This window comes from Tachypleus tridentatus, unplaced genomic scaffold (assembly GCF_004210375.1).
Source record: "Tachypleus tridentatus isolate NWPU-2018 unplaced genomic scaffold, ASM421037v1 Hic_cluster_2, whole genome shotgun sequence".
NCBI classification, from domain to species: Eukaryota; Metazoa; Arthropoda; class Merostomata; order Xiphosura; family Limulidae; genus Tachypleus; species Tachypleus tridentatus.
The window spans coordinates 31,618,969-31,638,151 of record NW_027467782.1 but is presented as its reverse complement, the minus strand read 5'-3'; the positions used below and the strand labels follow the sequence as shown (position 1 = coordinate 31,638,151).

Genomic DNA, 19,183 nt, shown 5'->3' with positions numbered 1-19,183 from the left:
AACTGTGTATGCTGATTTTAGACTTAGATAAGTCAAGAATACTTGTGGAAATTGTATTTAGTTTAATATTCATTCATTTAGGAAATTGCACACTGGTTAAGTTTTGTTTGTGTGAAATAGCTTACACAAGTTGAAATTGAAGTCCAATTGTGACAATGACATTGTGCTATCATATACCATAGTCATTTCATTAAAAAGTTTGAGTAAGCAAAATAACAGGTAAGGTTAGTCTAAATTAAAAACCAACATACAATGAGATGCAATTTGTAGCTGTCATTCAAGAAATTTCTGAGAAAAGTTCCACACAAATAAATAAAAGTGTTAATGTTATAGATGCTCTGTGGCTAGTTAATAATAAGTTTTTTTCCTTTTCAAGTGTATTACCATTATTTTTTCATTTCTTGTTTTTTCATCAGCATTACTATTTTGTTTTACAGTGTGTATTATAGTTTTCTTAATATTTTTTTGACAGAACGTAGCTGATGTGTAAAGTGTTTCAGACAGACTAAATTTGTTTGCTCACTAGTATGTACAATGCTCTTTATAATTAATGCATGCTTTCCTGCTTTGGCTCTTTTAGTTTTTTTTACTCCAAGTTTTTAACGATTCACTTTCAATTACATATATCAAACTTTGACTTTACTAATAAATATATAATGAGAAAAAGGGTAGAAATTAATTATAGATTTTCAATTTTTAGTGAGATTCAATTCAGAATATTTTCAAAACATTGCCTAATGATATTCCATTCTCAAATTTAGAAGTTGTATTAATTAACACAAAGTAAACATTATGTACAAATACATTTGTTCAACTGATACTTGAATAGGATAATCAATAAGTACCCTGTAGTTTATTATAATCATAAAATATTTAATTCAGTAAATTGCTACCAATTTATTACTTTTATTTGTTTAATAGTTCTATTTTTTCACAATACTGTACATTAAGTTTAGAATTCTTTTAATTTACTGAAACCTTAGCTTCTGTATGTTCAAGCATAAAAAAGTACTTATCACTTTAAAATACATATTTTATATTATATTATATATTATTTTTATTTTATATTAAATACATATTTAAAATACATATATTTTTTTACCTGTTACATAGGTAAAGATCAAAGTATTTAGTAGCTCATGTTTATAATGTATTGTTTATTGAAAGTGTAAAACAAGCACATAAATATGTATGTTAGTCTTTGGTTTAAAATGGGAAAGGCTGTATATGTAGTTTTAAAACTGAAATATATACATTGTTATCACTGTTAGAAATCACTTGTACATCCATGTTGCTTTTGAATAATAGAGCACTTTACGCTACATGTTGCCTCCACTTGCTACTAAAGCTTCTCCTGAAGCTTCAATGTTGCTGAAAGTACTGGCCAAACAGATGAGAATACAGAAGCAAGAACTCTTAATGAACCATTTTAAATACATATTTTCATACCTTGTTCGTCACTGCTCTAAAGAAGAAATGGAAAAAGCACTCACCTATGTTCAGGTAAGTACTACTTGCATTCAACTTTGGCTTATATTTGCTATTACTTAGCCATATAATTGTGTATTTATACAGCACTTTATTAAAAACAAACAATACTAATACACTTTTAACATAATACTGGTATTTGGCAAATTTAATTCGTATGACAGTGTTTAGAAGTAAGATGTTTATGGGAGAAGGAAGGTCAAAGTTTGTAGTCTCTCAATACTGTATGTTATTTTATATCTGCAGTTCCATACATTATTTACATTTTTGACTCAATTAATTAAATACTTAGAATTAAAGTCTCGGTTGTTTTTTTCACATATTATTATATGGGAAAGCATGGGATTCGCTTCAGTAGATTTTTGTAAAACTTGCACCTCTGTGAGATATATGGTATTAATTTAATAAAATCTAATTTAAACTGACTTTGATTATAACAGAATTTCTTATTTTTAGACTGAGACTAATATTGAGATAGGCAGCTTGTTGAGATGTGATTACCAGAGAATACATAATGAATTACTTCTTCACATCAGCACTCACTATGAACAAGTCTTTAGTGGACTTGCAATGTTGGCATGGAAAGATGAAAGTTATGATGGAACAAAGCCTATTACAAAACCAGAAGATATAGTAATGGCTACAGTTGAAATTTGAAATACTTAAAAAGTTGCATTACATATCTACAACAAATAAAAAATCTGATTCTGTGCTGTAAAATGTAAATTTTGGGCAAATATCTCAATAAAGATAAATAAAAACTGACATGCTGTATCAAACTATTATAAGTTTAGTTGGAATTTCTTTTGGTAGCATCTTGACTGAGATTTTTCCCTGTATCTCCTTTTTGTGGACAGTTAATGTTGAATTGTTAGTTAAAATAAACATTATGGCCATTCAAAGTAAATGGAATTGTTAATATTAAGTGAAGAAGTATCAGTAATAACCACTTGTTTAATATATTTACTTTTAGTAAAATTCTAATTTCCTGAGAGCTAATTGAATAAGTAAAACTACTTAAATATTTAAAAGAAACCTAAGTTTTAGAACTTCATCTAATTAATATAAATTAAAAAAAAGTATTTGTGAATGTTTGGTGTGTAAGAAACTTTTCTAAATCTTTGAAAACGTTAAAAAAATGAAACATCTAGGAGAATTCACATCTAGTGTACTTTGATGACAATTTTGTTTTAAATCTTTACATTATAAACTAAAATATTTGCACTTTTTTTAATACAGTACATTATGCAGAATATATTAAAAGCATGCAGCCATGTATGGAAAGTAATAAATTTAAAAGGCTGGCTGAATAAAGTGTGAATTGAGAATCACCTTGAATATTAATATTTCTCAAAAACTTGAGACTTGAAGTATCCAGAAAAATTCCAAATGATTGTTTCTGAGTAAAATTTGTCAGTTATTTACTCTTGATGAGTCATATTGGTCAGTTACTTGTATCTGACTTTAAAATTCTGGTATTTATACAAGGAAATTATAAGTTAACATAACATAAGTTTAGCATTGTTCAGAGTAAAGTATTTACAGCAGTGGTGCACAAACTTTTTGAGTCAGGGGCCACAAACAGACTTCTCGTAACTGTAATATGGACATGCTTTCAAATAAAGCAATTTTAATAATTACAAGCTACGGGAATTGTGAGCTCGCAATCTTTATGAAAATTAAAGTTGTCAGAAGTATATTTACCTAAGAATTATATACTTAAACATTATATTACAGCAATTATTGTAATATTGTATATGTAGGAAATAAGTACCAGGTATAATTTTACAACACAACTAAAAGTAGAGTAAGAAACATAACCAGAGCAAATAGCTTCATTAATAAAATAAGTTGGTATTTGTTATAACTTTTGTGAAGAGGAATTGAAATTCATTTTTAAATCAGTAAAAAGTTATTATAACCTTTAATTGATTGCTTTATTTTAATCCATAGGCCAAATTTTTACAGCCACGACTTTTGGGTTTTCTTGCTTTCTTTGATTCCCAGTTGCTTAATGCAAATTTTCCATTAGAGGAAAAGAAACTAGTAGGTGTTTTATTACATGATAATTAGGAAATTTAAATTTATTGCTTGAAAGTTTTGTGATTCATTTGTATATTTTATTTTATTTATCTTAAAAGAAAGTAAAATCAGTTCCATAAAATTCTATGTATATCACATGTTTGTTTATTATTGGTTTTCTAAGTTAAACTATTGTTATCATTATTTAGTATAAAAAAACATGTTTGTTTATGATTGGTTTTCTAAGTTAAACTATTGTTATCATTAGTTAGTAAAAAAAACATGTTTGTTTATGATTGGTTTTCTAAGTTAAACTATTGTTATCATTATTTAGTAAAAAAAAACTTTATAATCTTAAAGTCATATTGAAAATATGAAAGTGAAATTTATGTAAATAAATATTTATGAAAGAGCAAAGACTCCCTGTATGAATAATACAGGCTTGGCATTGCCCAGTGGTTAGCTTGTAGGGTCCAGGGTTTGACATATAATGCTACTGAACATTCTTCATGCTTTCAGTTGTGAGTTTGTTATGAAAGTAACCGTGAATCCCATTATTTGACTCATACAGTTGGACAAAGCTCTTATGGTTGAAAGTAAAAGTCTGTATGTTAGTAAGGTGCTGTTCCAGTTATGTATCATTTATCCTAAGAATTGTTGAAACTGATGTAATCATCCAAAATAGTAACTATAGGTTGTACGTTATAAGAACTAGAGTTGATCATGCTGGATGAAGGTGATGAAGTTAACCATCTTAGCTCCAATAAAAGAACGAGCTCTTTCTTCATCGTTATCCTCCCATGAATTTATCATAGGAAAAAAAATTATAGACTTAATACTGAATGGAACACAGTTATCTATTCACAGAAAATATAGTTTAATTTTGTAGGATATTTGGATATGTTATTTTTAGAGTTAATTAGAGTATGGTGCATGTTTTGTCACTAATGGTCAGTACTCTGGTATGTACCATTTACCCATAGAAGTGTTTCTTGAATATGGTTTGTGCTTTATATATGGAACCAATCAGCTTCATATTGTAGTATTAGGCTTACATTTAATTATTTCCTACCTCTAAATACATTAAATACAAGGATTGATAAGCTTGCCTGTAGGAACAACACATCCAAATATTGGACAATATTTTGAGTAGTTACATAATTGTATTCCATCCTGTTTAACTAATTGTGGACATTAATGAAATATTAAGAAATTTTGTTGGTTTCTAAGGTTTTTAAAGAACTGACTTGCTAGTATTAAACTTAGTGATACAACATCAATGAATTTTTTGTAGTTTTGCAAACATGAAATGTTTGTTATTCTGTATAGAGATTGTAGCAGTTTCTCTTAAGTGTATCGAGTTTTAAAATGTAAACTGTAGCTGCAACATCCCTATCTTTATATCATCAGAAATTTCATTTAATTACTGTTGTTGGACAGGTTTATTTTAAACAAACGTAAGAAGTTTTACCAGTGTCACTGTATGACACTTATGTGCTTAATTTTTGGTAGTATATATTTGAGTTTTCATGTTTAAAACCTGGACACTTTTTTTTCATAAAACAAAAAATCTAGAACTTTACAACTGCTCAAAATTCATTAAATACATAAAGAGAACTTTTATATCTAAAACTAATTTTCTCATTTATTTTAGGCATTAGGAAGTTTAAATTCTATTATGGAGCTAATGGGTCCAAAGCACATTACTGCAGTGAGGATGAAAGTGATGGCTACTCTAAAGATAGCTATTCATTTTACTGAGGAAGATTTCCCTCAAATTTGTACTCAAGCCTGGAACACTTTTGTTCATAAGTATATTTTCTTTACTTTGCAATTGCAAGAAAAGTAACTTTTAATTAATCTACTTATCTAATGAAATTTCTTAACTTAAACACATTTTTTTATAATTTTATTGATTCCATAGGGTCTTGAAAATGGTAAAAGTGTAGAAAACTCTAAAAAACAATTTTGAAAATAATATTCTTTCATTGTGTCTAATATTTTATAAATATTTCTTTAATAACTTCTACTTTGATTTGATGTGGTTTGTTGTCTTAAGTGTTTATGATCTTTGTAGACTTATCTTTCACATCTATTGGGAGTGTGTACTCGTGATTAGTCAGTATTGCATTGCATTGTGCAGGGAATAATATGACTTTTATTAACCCTTTTCAGATGGGTCACATGTCAAAGGCCATGTTATTACATTTATTAAGTTGCATTCAAAATTTTATTGAAATACAGTTTTATGAATTTATCTCTATTTCTGGTATCAAACTGTAGATTATAATTCAAATTTTGATATTATACAGTATTTAATTTTGTAGTTTAAAAGTAAGTATTAAACAAATACACCAAAACTTCAATTTTTATATGTTTTGTGTTGTGTTGAATGTAGCACTGGTTCAAATTAAATGCTTGTGATGTAAAAAACACAACGTCTGTAGATGTACCAACTAGGAACTCAAATGGATAAGCTGAAATAAAAAAAAAAAACACTTTTATCCTTTTAATTTTCTAAACTATAACAATATTTGTTGAATCGTATCTTTTCATTTTGAGAAATGGTCTTGTATATACATTTACTTCTATATATGATCTGAAAAAACAATCAGAAGCTCAGAATATTTTTTTAATGATTTTCCTAGCCATTTTCAAATGTGATGGTGTCCTCTCTTTCTTTCGAAACAAACCTTCATGCTGCTAATTTGAGTCTTTAGCCTGTTCTAGATTTCCTGTTTTATTTCATACAAATACAGTTTAGTTTTTAAACTTGATAAATTATAATGGAATTCTATGTTATCAGTATAGTAATTTATAACTGTTTGATTGTTCTAATGTACATATAAAATATCAAAAAGAAAATTTTGTTTCATAACCTCCACATGGGACATTTCTGAAGGCTTAGCAAGCTAAGACAAACAGCAATGAGGACATAGGTTGTAACTAAAACTGATAATTGTTTGCTTACTTTGTTATTTACTGCTCTACATTTTGAGATAAATTAGTTTAAGAAAATTTGTTTTTTAAATAGTAATGTTCTATATAAATATACAATTTATAATAATTGTATATGACTGTATTTTACCAAATACTAGTCCACTAAAATGCAGATGATATAGGTCACTTTGTAAAACCTAAAGGTCAGTTTTATATTATTGGATACATTAACATTAGCAAACATGCACTGTGGCATTGTAACTTCTGAATTGTTAGCCAAACAGGCTGAAAAGTCAATATTATGAAAATAGTAAATCTATATAAATGTATAATGTCATGAGATTTAAGCAGTTGTGTCTAAACATTTATGTTTTGTAATCTGTAGTCATTCTTGAGTAAAAAAAAAGCATAATTTATATTGGTTTTGTATTTTTATATGGTGATTACGAAATTGGTCAAATCGACTGAATCCATGTAGAAATTCGTTAATGGACATGAAATAAAATATTTCTTCTTAAGAAACATTTGATAAAGCTAACTAGATGTTATAAGGATTTCTCATGTGAAATTTTAATTTAGAAGTTAATTGAATTTTGATATGTATCAAATTTATGATATTTGCTAACAAAATTGATACACACAATTTTCTTAACACAAATATATTTTAATATACAAACAACAACAAAAACAATAACTACGGTTTGTGATAGTAGTATTGCAAATATTAGTCAATATACAAGAATTTTTAAAAACTTATAAACTATACTGACTTTTCTATCTGTCTAGAACTGAATATTGTATTGACAGTCCAGGTCCATGACAAGCAAATTAATTTTGAGTTGATATTGTTACACTTTGCTTAAGCTAGCCAGTTGTTTATTTTTGGATGGCTTGACACTGCTTACAAGCTGACTTTTTATCAACAAAGATATTCAATGTCTGAAGTTAATTTACTGAAGTTGAATGATTTGTAGTGGTTGAAATCTGTAAACTTTCCTGGCGATCTTAAATGTAAAAAATCTGTCTTTTAGTTATGTATGAAGGTTAGGATCAGTCTACTTATCTCGTTGTCATAATGTGAAGGTAAGATTCCATCTGTCTATCTCATCTCTTCAGTAACTATTAACTCATTTGACCCATGTATTCTTCACTGACCATGACACAAAGTTTTAGTGTCTTACATTCAATATTTTATTAAACTAATTTTTGTTTATGTTGTACCAATTAATGTAGCATATAAGCTTAGCTAATAATCCATGCTTTAACAGTATACGTTTTAAGCTCCTACTTTTACAAGACAATGTTAACTCAAATTCTGAATTTCCCTTAGTATGACACACATTATGTATTTTTGCTAAGTATCTTGTCATCTTTATTTTTTTCACAATTCTTTGAAAAATTAAGAAATTAAACATTCGTTACTCACTATACAATTGTTATTGCTCAGGCAAACCATATTTTTATTGTCTTCAATTTTGCATGATAACAGAGATATAAATAGAAAACCCCTTTACCACACCTACCTGTCACACCCTCTCTTTCAAGATATGTTAATAGTTCTCTTGTACATTTAACTACATACTACCTATAAACAATAGGAAATTAAGGTTTTTATGTGTCAAATGATATATTACATTCTGTTCTTAACAGGTATATGTAAATTTCAGGTTTTTATTTACAGTTACCAGGTCAGCCAAAATGACTGATCGCATTTTGAGTTAGGGTAGAGAAAATAACAGATGAAATGTAAATAGTTACTGGAAACAAACATTTAAAATGTCTATAAAAGGTTTTGGGGATGACACAAAGGAAATTTGGAATTTTTGAGATTGAGAAAAGTATTTTTAATCTCAACATAAAAATTACTTTGCAAATGGAGTGATCCATATATTCACTGACAAATCTTTACTCTAGTTTATTGAAAATACTTCACTAAAAATATTTTTCTTGTTTGTGTAACACTTATAACATTAACTGAAAACTGCCAAACTATGGGAAGATATGCACACTATTATTTAAGGTTAGAAGTATTATGTCAAAAGAGATTTTAAATGAGTACAAAGAGGTCACATGGTTGGTCAAATTGACCGAGCCCATGTTGAAAGAGTTAAAAGTTAAGAATCTATAACATATTTTAGGACCAAAATAGAAATTGTCCATTTTTGTTATCAGTTCTCACTCAAAATCTGGTTTTCATAAGTGCTGTTTATGTGCATTACATGTTTATGTTTTTGTTTTAGTTTTTTATTAGCATATTTATAATATGGCATCCTAATTTCAGTTTTCATAAAATATCATGGTTTTAGGGATTTGGTCATAGTTGCATGTTCAGGCATATGAAAGTATGACTAATCATTAAAAAATTATATAATACAGAATTTAACCTTTTGTTTCTTTGTGTCAGTGTGGAATTGCAATCTCTTGGATCCCTTCTTAACCAGGTGATGACTGCTTTACTGCCCCTTCTTCAGTTTCACCCACAAGGAGTTGCTACTATATTCCACTTTTTAGTTGTTGAAAACAGGTATGTATGAAGTTCATATTTATTTATGTTATTCTTTTTTACAACTTTAGATTACTGGTTAATATGCTTGACTTTTTCATATGCCTGTCCACCATTTATTACTAGAAATAAAAATCATGCTTTACACTTTGAGGCTGTGCATGCATTGTAAGCATGACAACCAAATCATACTGAGTAGTCAGACAAGAGTTGGCAGTGGATTTTGATAACTAGTTGTTTTTCCTCAAAATTGTCAGTTAAAAAATTGTGGGTGTCTAGTGCAGATGGCCAATGAATAAGTTTCTGTGAATATCTTAAAACAAAAACAAAGCATCTGTGTTAGAGACACAAATAAAGATCAACATTTTTGTAGGTGCAGTTAAAGCTTTCATAAATATATTAATGTTTTTTTGTACTAAAACACTTTTAGTAATACACATTATGAAAATATAATATTGATGATACATCTACTAGTGCACTTTACCTTTGAGGATCATATTCTGTTATATCTTTATAAGATAAATGTTTAATATTCTCTCTTTCTTCTATGATAGAGCAATTCTGTACAAACATTTTTTTATATCTAATAAAAGAGCATTTAACTGATAGTTGGTATGAATTAATAACAGATCTGCACTTTAGAGCAGTGTACGATTGCTTAAAAATTTAATGCTAGATATTATATTAAATTTTTTATAGTAAAGAGCAATTTCCTGTTGATCTGATGATTGTTCAGAATCATGGTGAGGTAAACAATTCTTGTCACATACTTGAAAGTAAAGAGCACTCTCACTCTCTATTAATGTTAGAGGACCTTTTACATCTTTCAGAGTCAAATACACTCGCAAAGATCTGATTTACAGGTCCTGTTGCATCCTTTAGAACAAAGTTCCTCTTACATTTTTCTGAGCCACAAACAATTTCATGAAGATGTAATAATATAAACCCTACTGCATCTTTCAGAGCAAAAAACATTTTAATGAGGATATGATGCTATGTATCCCATTGCATCCTTTTACCCTATCCACTGAGATATTTTTACAGTGCATAACACGAGGGTTTAGTGTCACACATTAAAATGTTTATTAAATAACTTTATGGTTATGTTATACCAATTAGAATAGCATAAAATATTAGCTAATAATCTATATTTTAATAGCATATAAGTTTTAAGTTCTTAACTCTATAAGGTAATATTTGAAAAATACAGAATTTTCCCTATCCTGTCATCATCCTTTAAAAAAGTATGAAATTGTACATAAACTATTCTCCATAAAATTGTCATTGCTCAGGTAAACCACTTTTATTATAGTCCTCAACGTTGTTTGGTTACAGAGTTATCAAATATAAAATCAGACCCATTCTGCCACACCCACCCATCACATCTTTTCTTTCATAATTCATTACTAGTTCACTCATACATTTAATTATATATTACCTATAACCAGCAGACACTCAAGGTTTTCATCTATCAAATGCCGTGTTGTATAACATTCTATTCTGAACAGTTAAATGTCAGTTTCTCTCAGAGTATGAACAATGTTCCTCTAAGAAATTTAATGACTAGCTTGGATTAATTTGTAATGACCATTGTTCTAGTCAGAAAGCCAGAAAAATTTTGAGGGTAATGGAATTTGTATACTTTTTTGCATGTTATTAGTTTATATTGTTTGGAGTAGTATTTAATTAAATAAAACTCATTAATTGCAATACAATGAATAAATAGTATACAAAAATTAGGGTTAACTCTCTTTAACAACCGAGAGCAAACAAAAAAATATTTGTGATGTATTTTATTTCTTGTTTTTCATGGTTATTTTTATGTATAATAAAATAAAGATGCTTCTTGAGGTTCACATGTAAGCTGCTTTTACTAGCTTTAGTAGCTCGTTGGTAATGTAATTCAATAGCATAATGGAGCTGCACATTCCCGGAGTTATTTACAACTTATAAGCATCCAGAGAGTAGTAAGTCATGTCTCAAAATCAATAAAACAATTAAATTTAAATATAAATAAATGCATATTGTTACAAACCTAAAGCTAATTAGGATAAACAAATGGGTTGTTATATTACTATACGAAGTCATTATAGAAATTAAAGTAGGTAATTCAGATTTTATTTTATTTTTATGGTTGCACAGTTAATCGTAATTACCAATCTCATTTTGAAGTGGGTTAGAGAAATAATATACATATATTATCAAATTTTGTTAAAAGAAACAGTTTCAAATGTATTTAGGAAGTCTTAGGGATTAAATAAAGGAATGTTGAGACTTTGAGATAAGGAAAAGTATTTTTAATTTAGATGTGAAAATTACTTGACACACGGACTTTAAAAATAAAAAAATACTCAATATACTTATGGACAAATATTTATTTTATTTTATTTGAAATACTTCTAAAAATATGATATATTTGTATGTTAAAGACTTACAATATAAAATTAAACACTGCCATATTTTGTGAAGATATACACACTATATTGAAAGTTAAAAGTATTTAATCTAAAAAGATTTTAAACAAGTACAAAGAGGTCACATGGTTGGTCATATAAATCGACCCTATTTCACTCCTGGTGTCCTTTACTGCACATGATACAAAGTTTTAGTGTCTTACATTCAAACTTTTACTAAACTGCTTTTTGTTTATGATACAACAATTATTATAACATAAGAACTTGACTAGTAATCCATATTTTAATAGTATGTAAGTTTTAAGTTCTTAATTCTACAAGGTAATATTAAAAACATCCTGAATTTTCCCTAAGTATTCTTCCTTCTCTTCTCTGTTTTACCCACCACCCCTTGAAAAAGTACAAAATTAAGCTTAAAGTACTTACTATAAAATTGTTGTTTCTCTCACTAACGGCTCGGCATGGCCAAGCGTGTTAAGGCGTGCACTCTCAGTAATCTGAGGGTCGTGGGTTCGCATCCCATTCGCACCAAACATGCTCGCCCTTTCAGCCGTGGGGGCGTTATAATGTGACAGTCAATCCCACTATTCGTTGGTAAAAGAGTAGCCCAAGAGTTGGCAGTGGGTGACGATGACTAGCTGCCTTCCCTCTAGTCTTACACTGCTAAATTAGGGATGGCTAGCACAGATAGCCCTCAAGTAGCTTTGTGCGAAATTCTAAAACAAATCTCTCACTAACTGTGATTGTTGCTACTTTCAATTTTATTTGGTTACAGAGCTATCAAATAGAAAATCAGATCCTCCCTTGCCATCTGTCACATCCTCCTTTTCAGAATTTGTTACTAATTCTCTCTTACATTTAATTACATATTACTTGTAGATAGTAGAAAGTCAAGCTTTTCTTTTGTCAATTGATGTGTTAAATTATGTTTTGATTAGGTTGGCATGAATTTCACTTATAATACAACTTTGGTTCCCACAGGAATCACAATGACTAGCTTGGATAAAATTGTAAAGTCTCTTGTCGCATAGTTAATCTGTGATCTTCAGTATATTATTTAAATAAATAATAATTGTTTAGTGCATTACTACCATTAGTATAAAAAACAGGCTTAAGTTTCACTGACAATCAACAGCAAGAAACAAGAAGTTTTGGTAAATACTTTATTTCTTGATTTTCATGTTTGTTTGTTATTTATTATTATAAAAGTAACTAAAATATAAAAGTAGGGATCTTTTTAGGTTAGTAAAGACTAAATTAGATAAAATAAATAATATGATAAAAGTGTTTCACAAGGCACCCAAATGAACTGCATGTGCTCCAAGTGATTTAAACCTTATAATGGCACAGATAGTAGCTAGAAAAGGTTCAAAGTGCAAGAAAACAAAATTTGATTATAAATGTATGTGCACTATTATGAGCTTAAAACTACATCAGATAAACAAAAGTAGTTTCATGTTACAATTCTAAGAATAAAAGAGGGTAATTTAGTTTTATTTAATGGTGGTTAGGAGATTAATCGAACTGACTGATCTGGTTTTAAGATAGGGTAGAGAAAATGAAAGGTGAAATATGAAGTTTTCTGGGAAAAACATTTGAAATGTATTTAAGTGGTTTTATAAATTGCACAAAGGAATACTGAAACTTTTTTGGAGGAGAAAAAAAATATTTTTAATCTTTACACACTGCATCCTCAAAACAAATACATTATATATTTACAGACAAACCTTTATTGTAGTTTGTTAAAAATACTTCAAAAAATATGATTTTGTTGTGTGTGAAAGACTTGTAATGTTAACTGAAAGACTACCAAGTTTTCTTAAGACTTGAAATGAGTACAAAGAGGTCATGTGTTTGGTCATTTTAACTGAATTCATGATGAGAGGGTTAAATTCAAAAGCACTTTAATGAAATCATAACATTACAAGTCCCATTACAACTTTCTGAGCCAAGGAAAGTTCCATGAAGATATAATAATGAAGAGCCTGCTGCTTCTTTCAAGGGCAATGACCTTTTCATGACTATCTGATATCTGTAATATCATTATTTTATTATCTGTAAAATAATTATTTTAGAACCAAAAATAATTTCATGACTATTTGACATTATAGGTCTTGTTACATCATTTAGAACCAAGAACACTTTCATGACTATTACAGGTCTTTTTGCATCGTTTAGAACCAAAAACACTTTTATGACTACCTAATATTACAGGTCTTGTAACATTTAGAGCTGAGAAAACTTTCATGGTGATGCAATGTTACAGGTCTACCAAAGGTGTTCAAACTCAAAATTATTTTCATCAGGATTGTGTCCTTTTGAATTTACCACTTTCATAGTAATTTGATGTTGTAGGTTCTTTCATTTTCAAGAACACTCTTGATATGTTGTAACTGTAAAGGCCTATTTACATCCTTCCAAGTCCAGAACACTTTCTGGTTGATCCTTTTGCATTTTTTGAAGTGAAGAATATTTATGCTTTTATTTATACAGTGAAGAACAGATACTATTAAAGTCGTATTCAATGAATAATATTTGTAAAAAATTATTAATTTAAAAGAGTGGAATAGAGATCATCAAAATAGTACAGCCTTGATATTGATGAATCTTCTGTCCAGCTGAAGGAAGTGATAAAAGACACCAATAAGAACTACATATAATCACATTCTGTTCTCATTTATAAAATCACACATTTCTCTTCACTAATTCACCAACTTGTGACAACTGCTGCAGCCCTTCCAGGTAGCACCTCTGAAGTGGAGTGTGTCTCCTCCAATGTGCACAGCACAGTCACGGACACAAAACACTACACCCACCTTAAATGAAGTTGATATGAGGAATAAGAATGACTAGGGCTATTTTTTATAACATTAATCCACAACTGTTTGCAGGACCATGAGCAGTGATTTCCTGGTTAATAAAAACATGATCAGTAACAAAAAAGTTGGATGTGTTTATTGTTATTACTTAGTAAAATCTACATATACATCTATACTAATAATGAAATTAACTTTGACATGTGATTCAAAAGCATGCATGTAAAGTAAAGTCAGATACATGCCCTAAATCTAATAAGCTACATGTGTGTCACTCTGTCCTTTTTTTGACAGTTGGCTGGATTTTGTTCCTCTTGCACAAAATAGTAAAAGTGTTTTCTTTTTGCATCCCTCACATTTAGTTATCTTAAATCAACAAGTAAAGTATAGTGTCCCCTCCCTAGTGCAAAGAAAATGGCTTTACAGAACAGAAGAACCAAATCTTGTATTGTACTCTTAGACTTTGAGAGAAGGATGAACCCACCATAAATGTTTCCCTAACTCATGGATTGTGTTTTAAATAATAGATATTATTGTATAAGAAAATTTAAAGGCTGAACACTATGTGCTTGGTGTGATTCTTTTGTGTGGTAAGGGTCTTACCAGGAAAGGTTCCATATTTTTAGTTTACTTTCTGTAGATGGGTGGCCTTGTGGTGACCCCTTCCAGGATTAACCTGAGAACCAGTTTTGGACGTTTTCAACAGGTGTTGTGGACATTGTGTCAGATGTTGGTGTTCGGGTATGATGTTCATGAAACCCTGGTGTAGCTGCAATGTCCTTGTTTAGCATTGTAACGTGTAGCCTCATAGGACTCCATTGTGGGCAGGGTCAATGGGTAGTAAATCTTCCTCTCACTCTTATGAATTCCATAATCCTTGAAAATCACCACAACCATCAGATCTTGTAGCACAATTTTTAATCCTTCATTCTTTATCTGATTAATCCTTAGGGCATATGTCTCCCTTTTTCATTTAAAAGGGATTAAAGTGGAATATTGGCTTTCCCAAGTCCATCAAGAAGCTATGTTTTGGGGACATCTTTGTGGAAATATCAACCCCAAAACACAGTGAACACCTCCTGAATTTTAAGGCCATTGGGGATATACCCATTGATGTTACTCCCCCCTTGCTACTGTGAATTCTTTACAAGGAGTAATTGTTGAGAGTAATTTGAAGAACATTCCTGAGTTGGAGATTCTTGCTTGTTTCCCCAACCAAGGAGTTTCTGTTGTGCAGCCATTTCTTCACTTGCAAGGACAGAATTATGCTGCCAACCAGTGTCGTAATTTTGACATTTAAATTGTTACATCTGTCTGCCTTGACATCTACCTGAATTGTAAGGTGTGGGTATATTCCTAACCCTCTCTGATTTTTTCAGTGCCAGCAGTTTTGATTTCAAAGACATCACATCGTAGTTCTTTGACGTGCACTTTTTTGTGGTGGCAAAGACCACAATGCATATGAGTACAAACTGGAACCACATTGCATTAAAAGTAGTGGTTGTCACCTCTTTTACTTTTGTCCTTGTCTTAGGTGGGTGGAGGAGAAAGAGGTACAGTGTTTTAAAACAGTTGACAACATTTAGCTTGAAACTCAGAAATTATTTTTCCCCAACTCCATTTCAGACATATGCTTCTGCACTATGTACCACTGCTGCAGTGCGAGTGCAGAAAGATTTATTTTCCAACAATGTGAAGAGTATTTTGCCCTCTTTGGATAAGTGAATTGGCAAGTCAGTGTCTACTCCTCACTCTGTTCCCACCATTCTTTCCAGTGATTGCCCAGGTCCAGGTTTTTCAGCCCTGCTTCTGGCAATATGCTATTAAACTTTAATCCTTACCACAGCATTCCCTTGAGGTTCTATCTTCCTCAGTGAGCTGTGCTCTTTTAGAATAGACAGTCTGCCACTCTTCTTTTTTAGCCTTCATATTCAGGTGCACTGGTAGAATTGGGTGTGCCATTGGATGTCATTGCTGTTTCCACTGATCAGCCCATACTGCAATAGCTTATTATCATTCCCACTTGTTTATCTTTCTTTGAGTCATCTGAGGAAGGCAGATATTTCCAATTGAATGTACTATCTCTTTACTAAATATCTTTCAAACCATTCTTCTATTCCTATTTATGCATATGGTTTAAAGTACGGTGTCTCTGTACAACCTGCCAAGGTTTTCTCCAAATGATTGAGAGGGGAAGTTGTCCTTACTAGGTTATGCATTGGTCACAGCTTTTTAACTCATTATTTTCTTTCATCTGCGACTGAGCCACCAATTTGTGGCCTTTGTAACACTCAAGTCACAATAAACCAAACTTATGATTGTAATGATGGCACTAACTAACTAAACTACCGTGGCAGGTGTTCAGTTTAGAGAGAGAGAAATCAGAAGAGTTCTCTCTCCAACTGGGGTGTTCAGGAACTTTGTAGTTCCTCTTCGTCCCCTTTCGTGGATTGTTATTAAGATTAAGTGGTGGTTTTTTTTATTATTATTATTTTAATAAATTAATTATCGTTATTATTCTTGACTTTTTGGGTGGAGGCAAAGGCAGCAGTGGAAAGAAAGGCCGGGACCTGTCCCGAAAAAAAAAGTTGGGCAGATGTGAACGTGAATGTAATTCATTCAAATTCAGATCAAATCAAACGGCCCGATTCTGGGTCTGGCAAAAGGTTGCCTAGGTTGGGATCTAGAAATCCAATGTCTGAAGATTTTGATGTGGGGAAACGGGAGTGCCCGAGAAAACCACTTTCACACGACAGGCGCCGAAAGTTTTGCCTGTCGTGTGCCCTGTACCTGAAAAAAAAGGAATTCATGTTAATAACATAGATTTTATTTATTTAGATTCTTTGTTGAGTGGATTGTGATTCTTGAAATATGTTGTAAGGTGATATGTATTTTGTTGGTGCACTTGATAATTTGTGTAGTGATGCCGTTAGTTTGTTTCTATTTTCTGCTTTTAGATAATATTTGAGAGAAAGTTCTGTTATTCTATCTCTTATAGTTGGTAAATTACTAATTTGGTGTAGATAATTTGTTGGCGTAAAAGATGGTAAACTGAATGCGGATTTTAATATTTTGTTTTGTTGTACTTGGATTTTTTGGAGTGTGTTGTTTGACATATTGTATGTTACTTGACATCCGTACTCTATTAGTGGACGGATGTAAGCCTTGTATATTTGTATAATGGTGTTCGGTGCGCATTTCGATTGTTTACCGGTTATAGTCTTTAGATATGAAATCCTTTTTCTGATTGATGAGTGTATATTGTTTATGTGTTTTTTCCATGTTAGTTTTGTGTCGAAAGTGACGCCAAGGAATGTGATGTTTTTGCTCATGTTAATGGTTGTGTTTCCAAGTGATAGTTTTATTTTTCTAGATTTTTCTTTGCTTCTTTAGTTTTCTATAGAAGGTGATTGCTTGTGTTTTTGTCGGATTTAACACGACCCTCCACTTGTTGCTCCATGTTGAGACGTTGTTTAGTGATTCTTGTACGCGAGACATGGCCATTACTGGGTTTCTTGAGGTGCTCCAGATTGCGATGTCGTCTGCGTATTGTGAATTGTGTGTGTATGTTAGATTTGGAAAAGGTATGTCACTGACGAAAATTATGTATAGAAGTGGAGAGAGGACTGATCCTTGGGGCACTCCTGCCGTTATATTAAATAATTTTGATATGGTTTTATTGACTTTTACTTGTGCTGTTCTATTGGTTAAAAAATTTGAAATCCATTTGACTATCGTAGGATTTATTTGTAGGTGATTTAGTTTGTATCTGATGGCGTTGTGCCAAACGCTGTCGAATGCTTTTGACATCTAGGAATACCCCGATGGTTACTTGATTGTTGTTGTAAGCTTTGTAGATTGATTCGGTGAGTCGTGTTAGGTGATCTGTTGTTTGTCTATTTTTCTGGAGGCATTTTGAGATTCTGGAAGGATGTTGTTTGATTCGCAAAATGGAGGAGACGATTGGAGATAATTCTCTCCATCAGTTTGCCAAGACAGCTTAACAGACTGATGGGGCGGAAATTATCTGGATTTGTTCTGTTAGTTTGTTTCTTGGGGATCGTTGTTATGATGGCTTTTTCCACGTGTCAGGGTAATACCCGGTCGCTAGTGAAATGTTCATGATGTTTGTGAGGTGTTGTAGTAGGAGAGTGGAACTTTTTTGAGAATAATATTTGGTATTTGGTCATGTCCGGGGAAGTGTTCTTCAAGTTTTGATATTAATCTTTAGTTCGGATATGGTTATTTTTCTATTGATTGAATTTGAGTATGCTTCTAGTGTCTCTCCGGGAAATCCTGGTGAGAATGGAGCTTGGTTTGTATTTATGTAGTTGTTGACATGGTGTTGGTGTTGTGTGTCGAAATCTACTGAGTTTAAATCGCTCAAAGCGGATTTGTAATAGTCAGCTAATAAGTCAGCTTTCTCTTCGTCCGTCCTTGCGATTTTATTGTTGTGTGTGATGTGTTGTAGCATGTGATTTGTGTTTTTGTCTGAAGCAATACTCTTGAATTTTTCCAGAATTCTTTTGGATTGTTCTTGGTTTTTTCTAAGTTTTTGCAGAAGTTATGCCAATTGTTTTCTCTGACTTTTTTAATTTCTTGTTTAATTTTTGTATTTGTTCTATTGATTTCTGTTTTAATGTGTGGATCGCGTGTGATGTAGTGTGTTCGTCTTAATTGTCTGCGTTTGATTATTAGTGCGTGAATTTCTGGTGTTAGAGTCCATTGAATAAGTGATTGTTTTCTTTTTGATTTAGGAATTGTGTTTTTTATGGCTTTCTTTATGGCTTCTGTAATTTGATCAACATAGTTGTCTAGTTCTGCTTTGTTATTTACATGTTCGATTGGATGGGGTAGGTATGAGTCCAGAGAGGCATTAAAAGTGAGCCAGTCTGTTTCAGTGTAGGTGTATGCGGAAGGAGTCACGTACGCCACAGCAGGGTGGCGCGGGTGAATCATACATGACATGGGGAAGTGGTCACTGGTGATTTCATCATGCA

The 19,183-nt window shown here is 31.0% G+C and overlaps 1 protein-coding gene across 1 annotated transcript in view; it reads left to right on the top strand.

Moving 5' to 3' along the window:
• Positions 1 to 19,183, top strand: part of LOC143242388 (serine/threonine-protein kinase ATR-like) — a 48,919-nt gene that overhangs the window by 20,423 nt on the left and 9,313 nt on the right. Inside the window, exons 3-6 of the mRNA XM_076485744.1 lie at positions 1,309 to 1,503; positions 3,442 to 3,534; positions 5,165 to 5,322; positions 8,855 to 8,974. Coding sequence (XP_076341859.1) covers positions 1,309 to 1,503; positions 3,442 to 3,534; positions 5,165 to 5,322; positions 8,855 to 8,974 — 566 coding nt within the window. The remainder of the gene's footprint in view (positions 1 to 1,308; positions 1,504 to 3,441; positions 3,535 to 5,164; positions 5,323 to 8,854; positions 8,975 to 19,183) is intronic.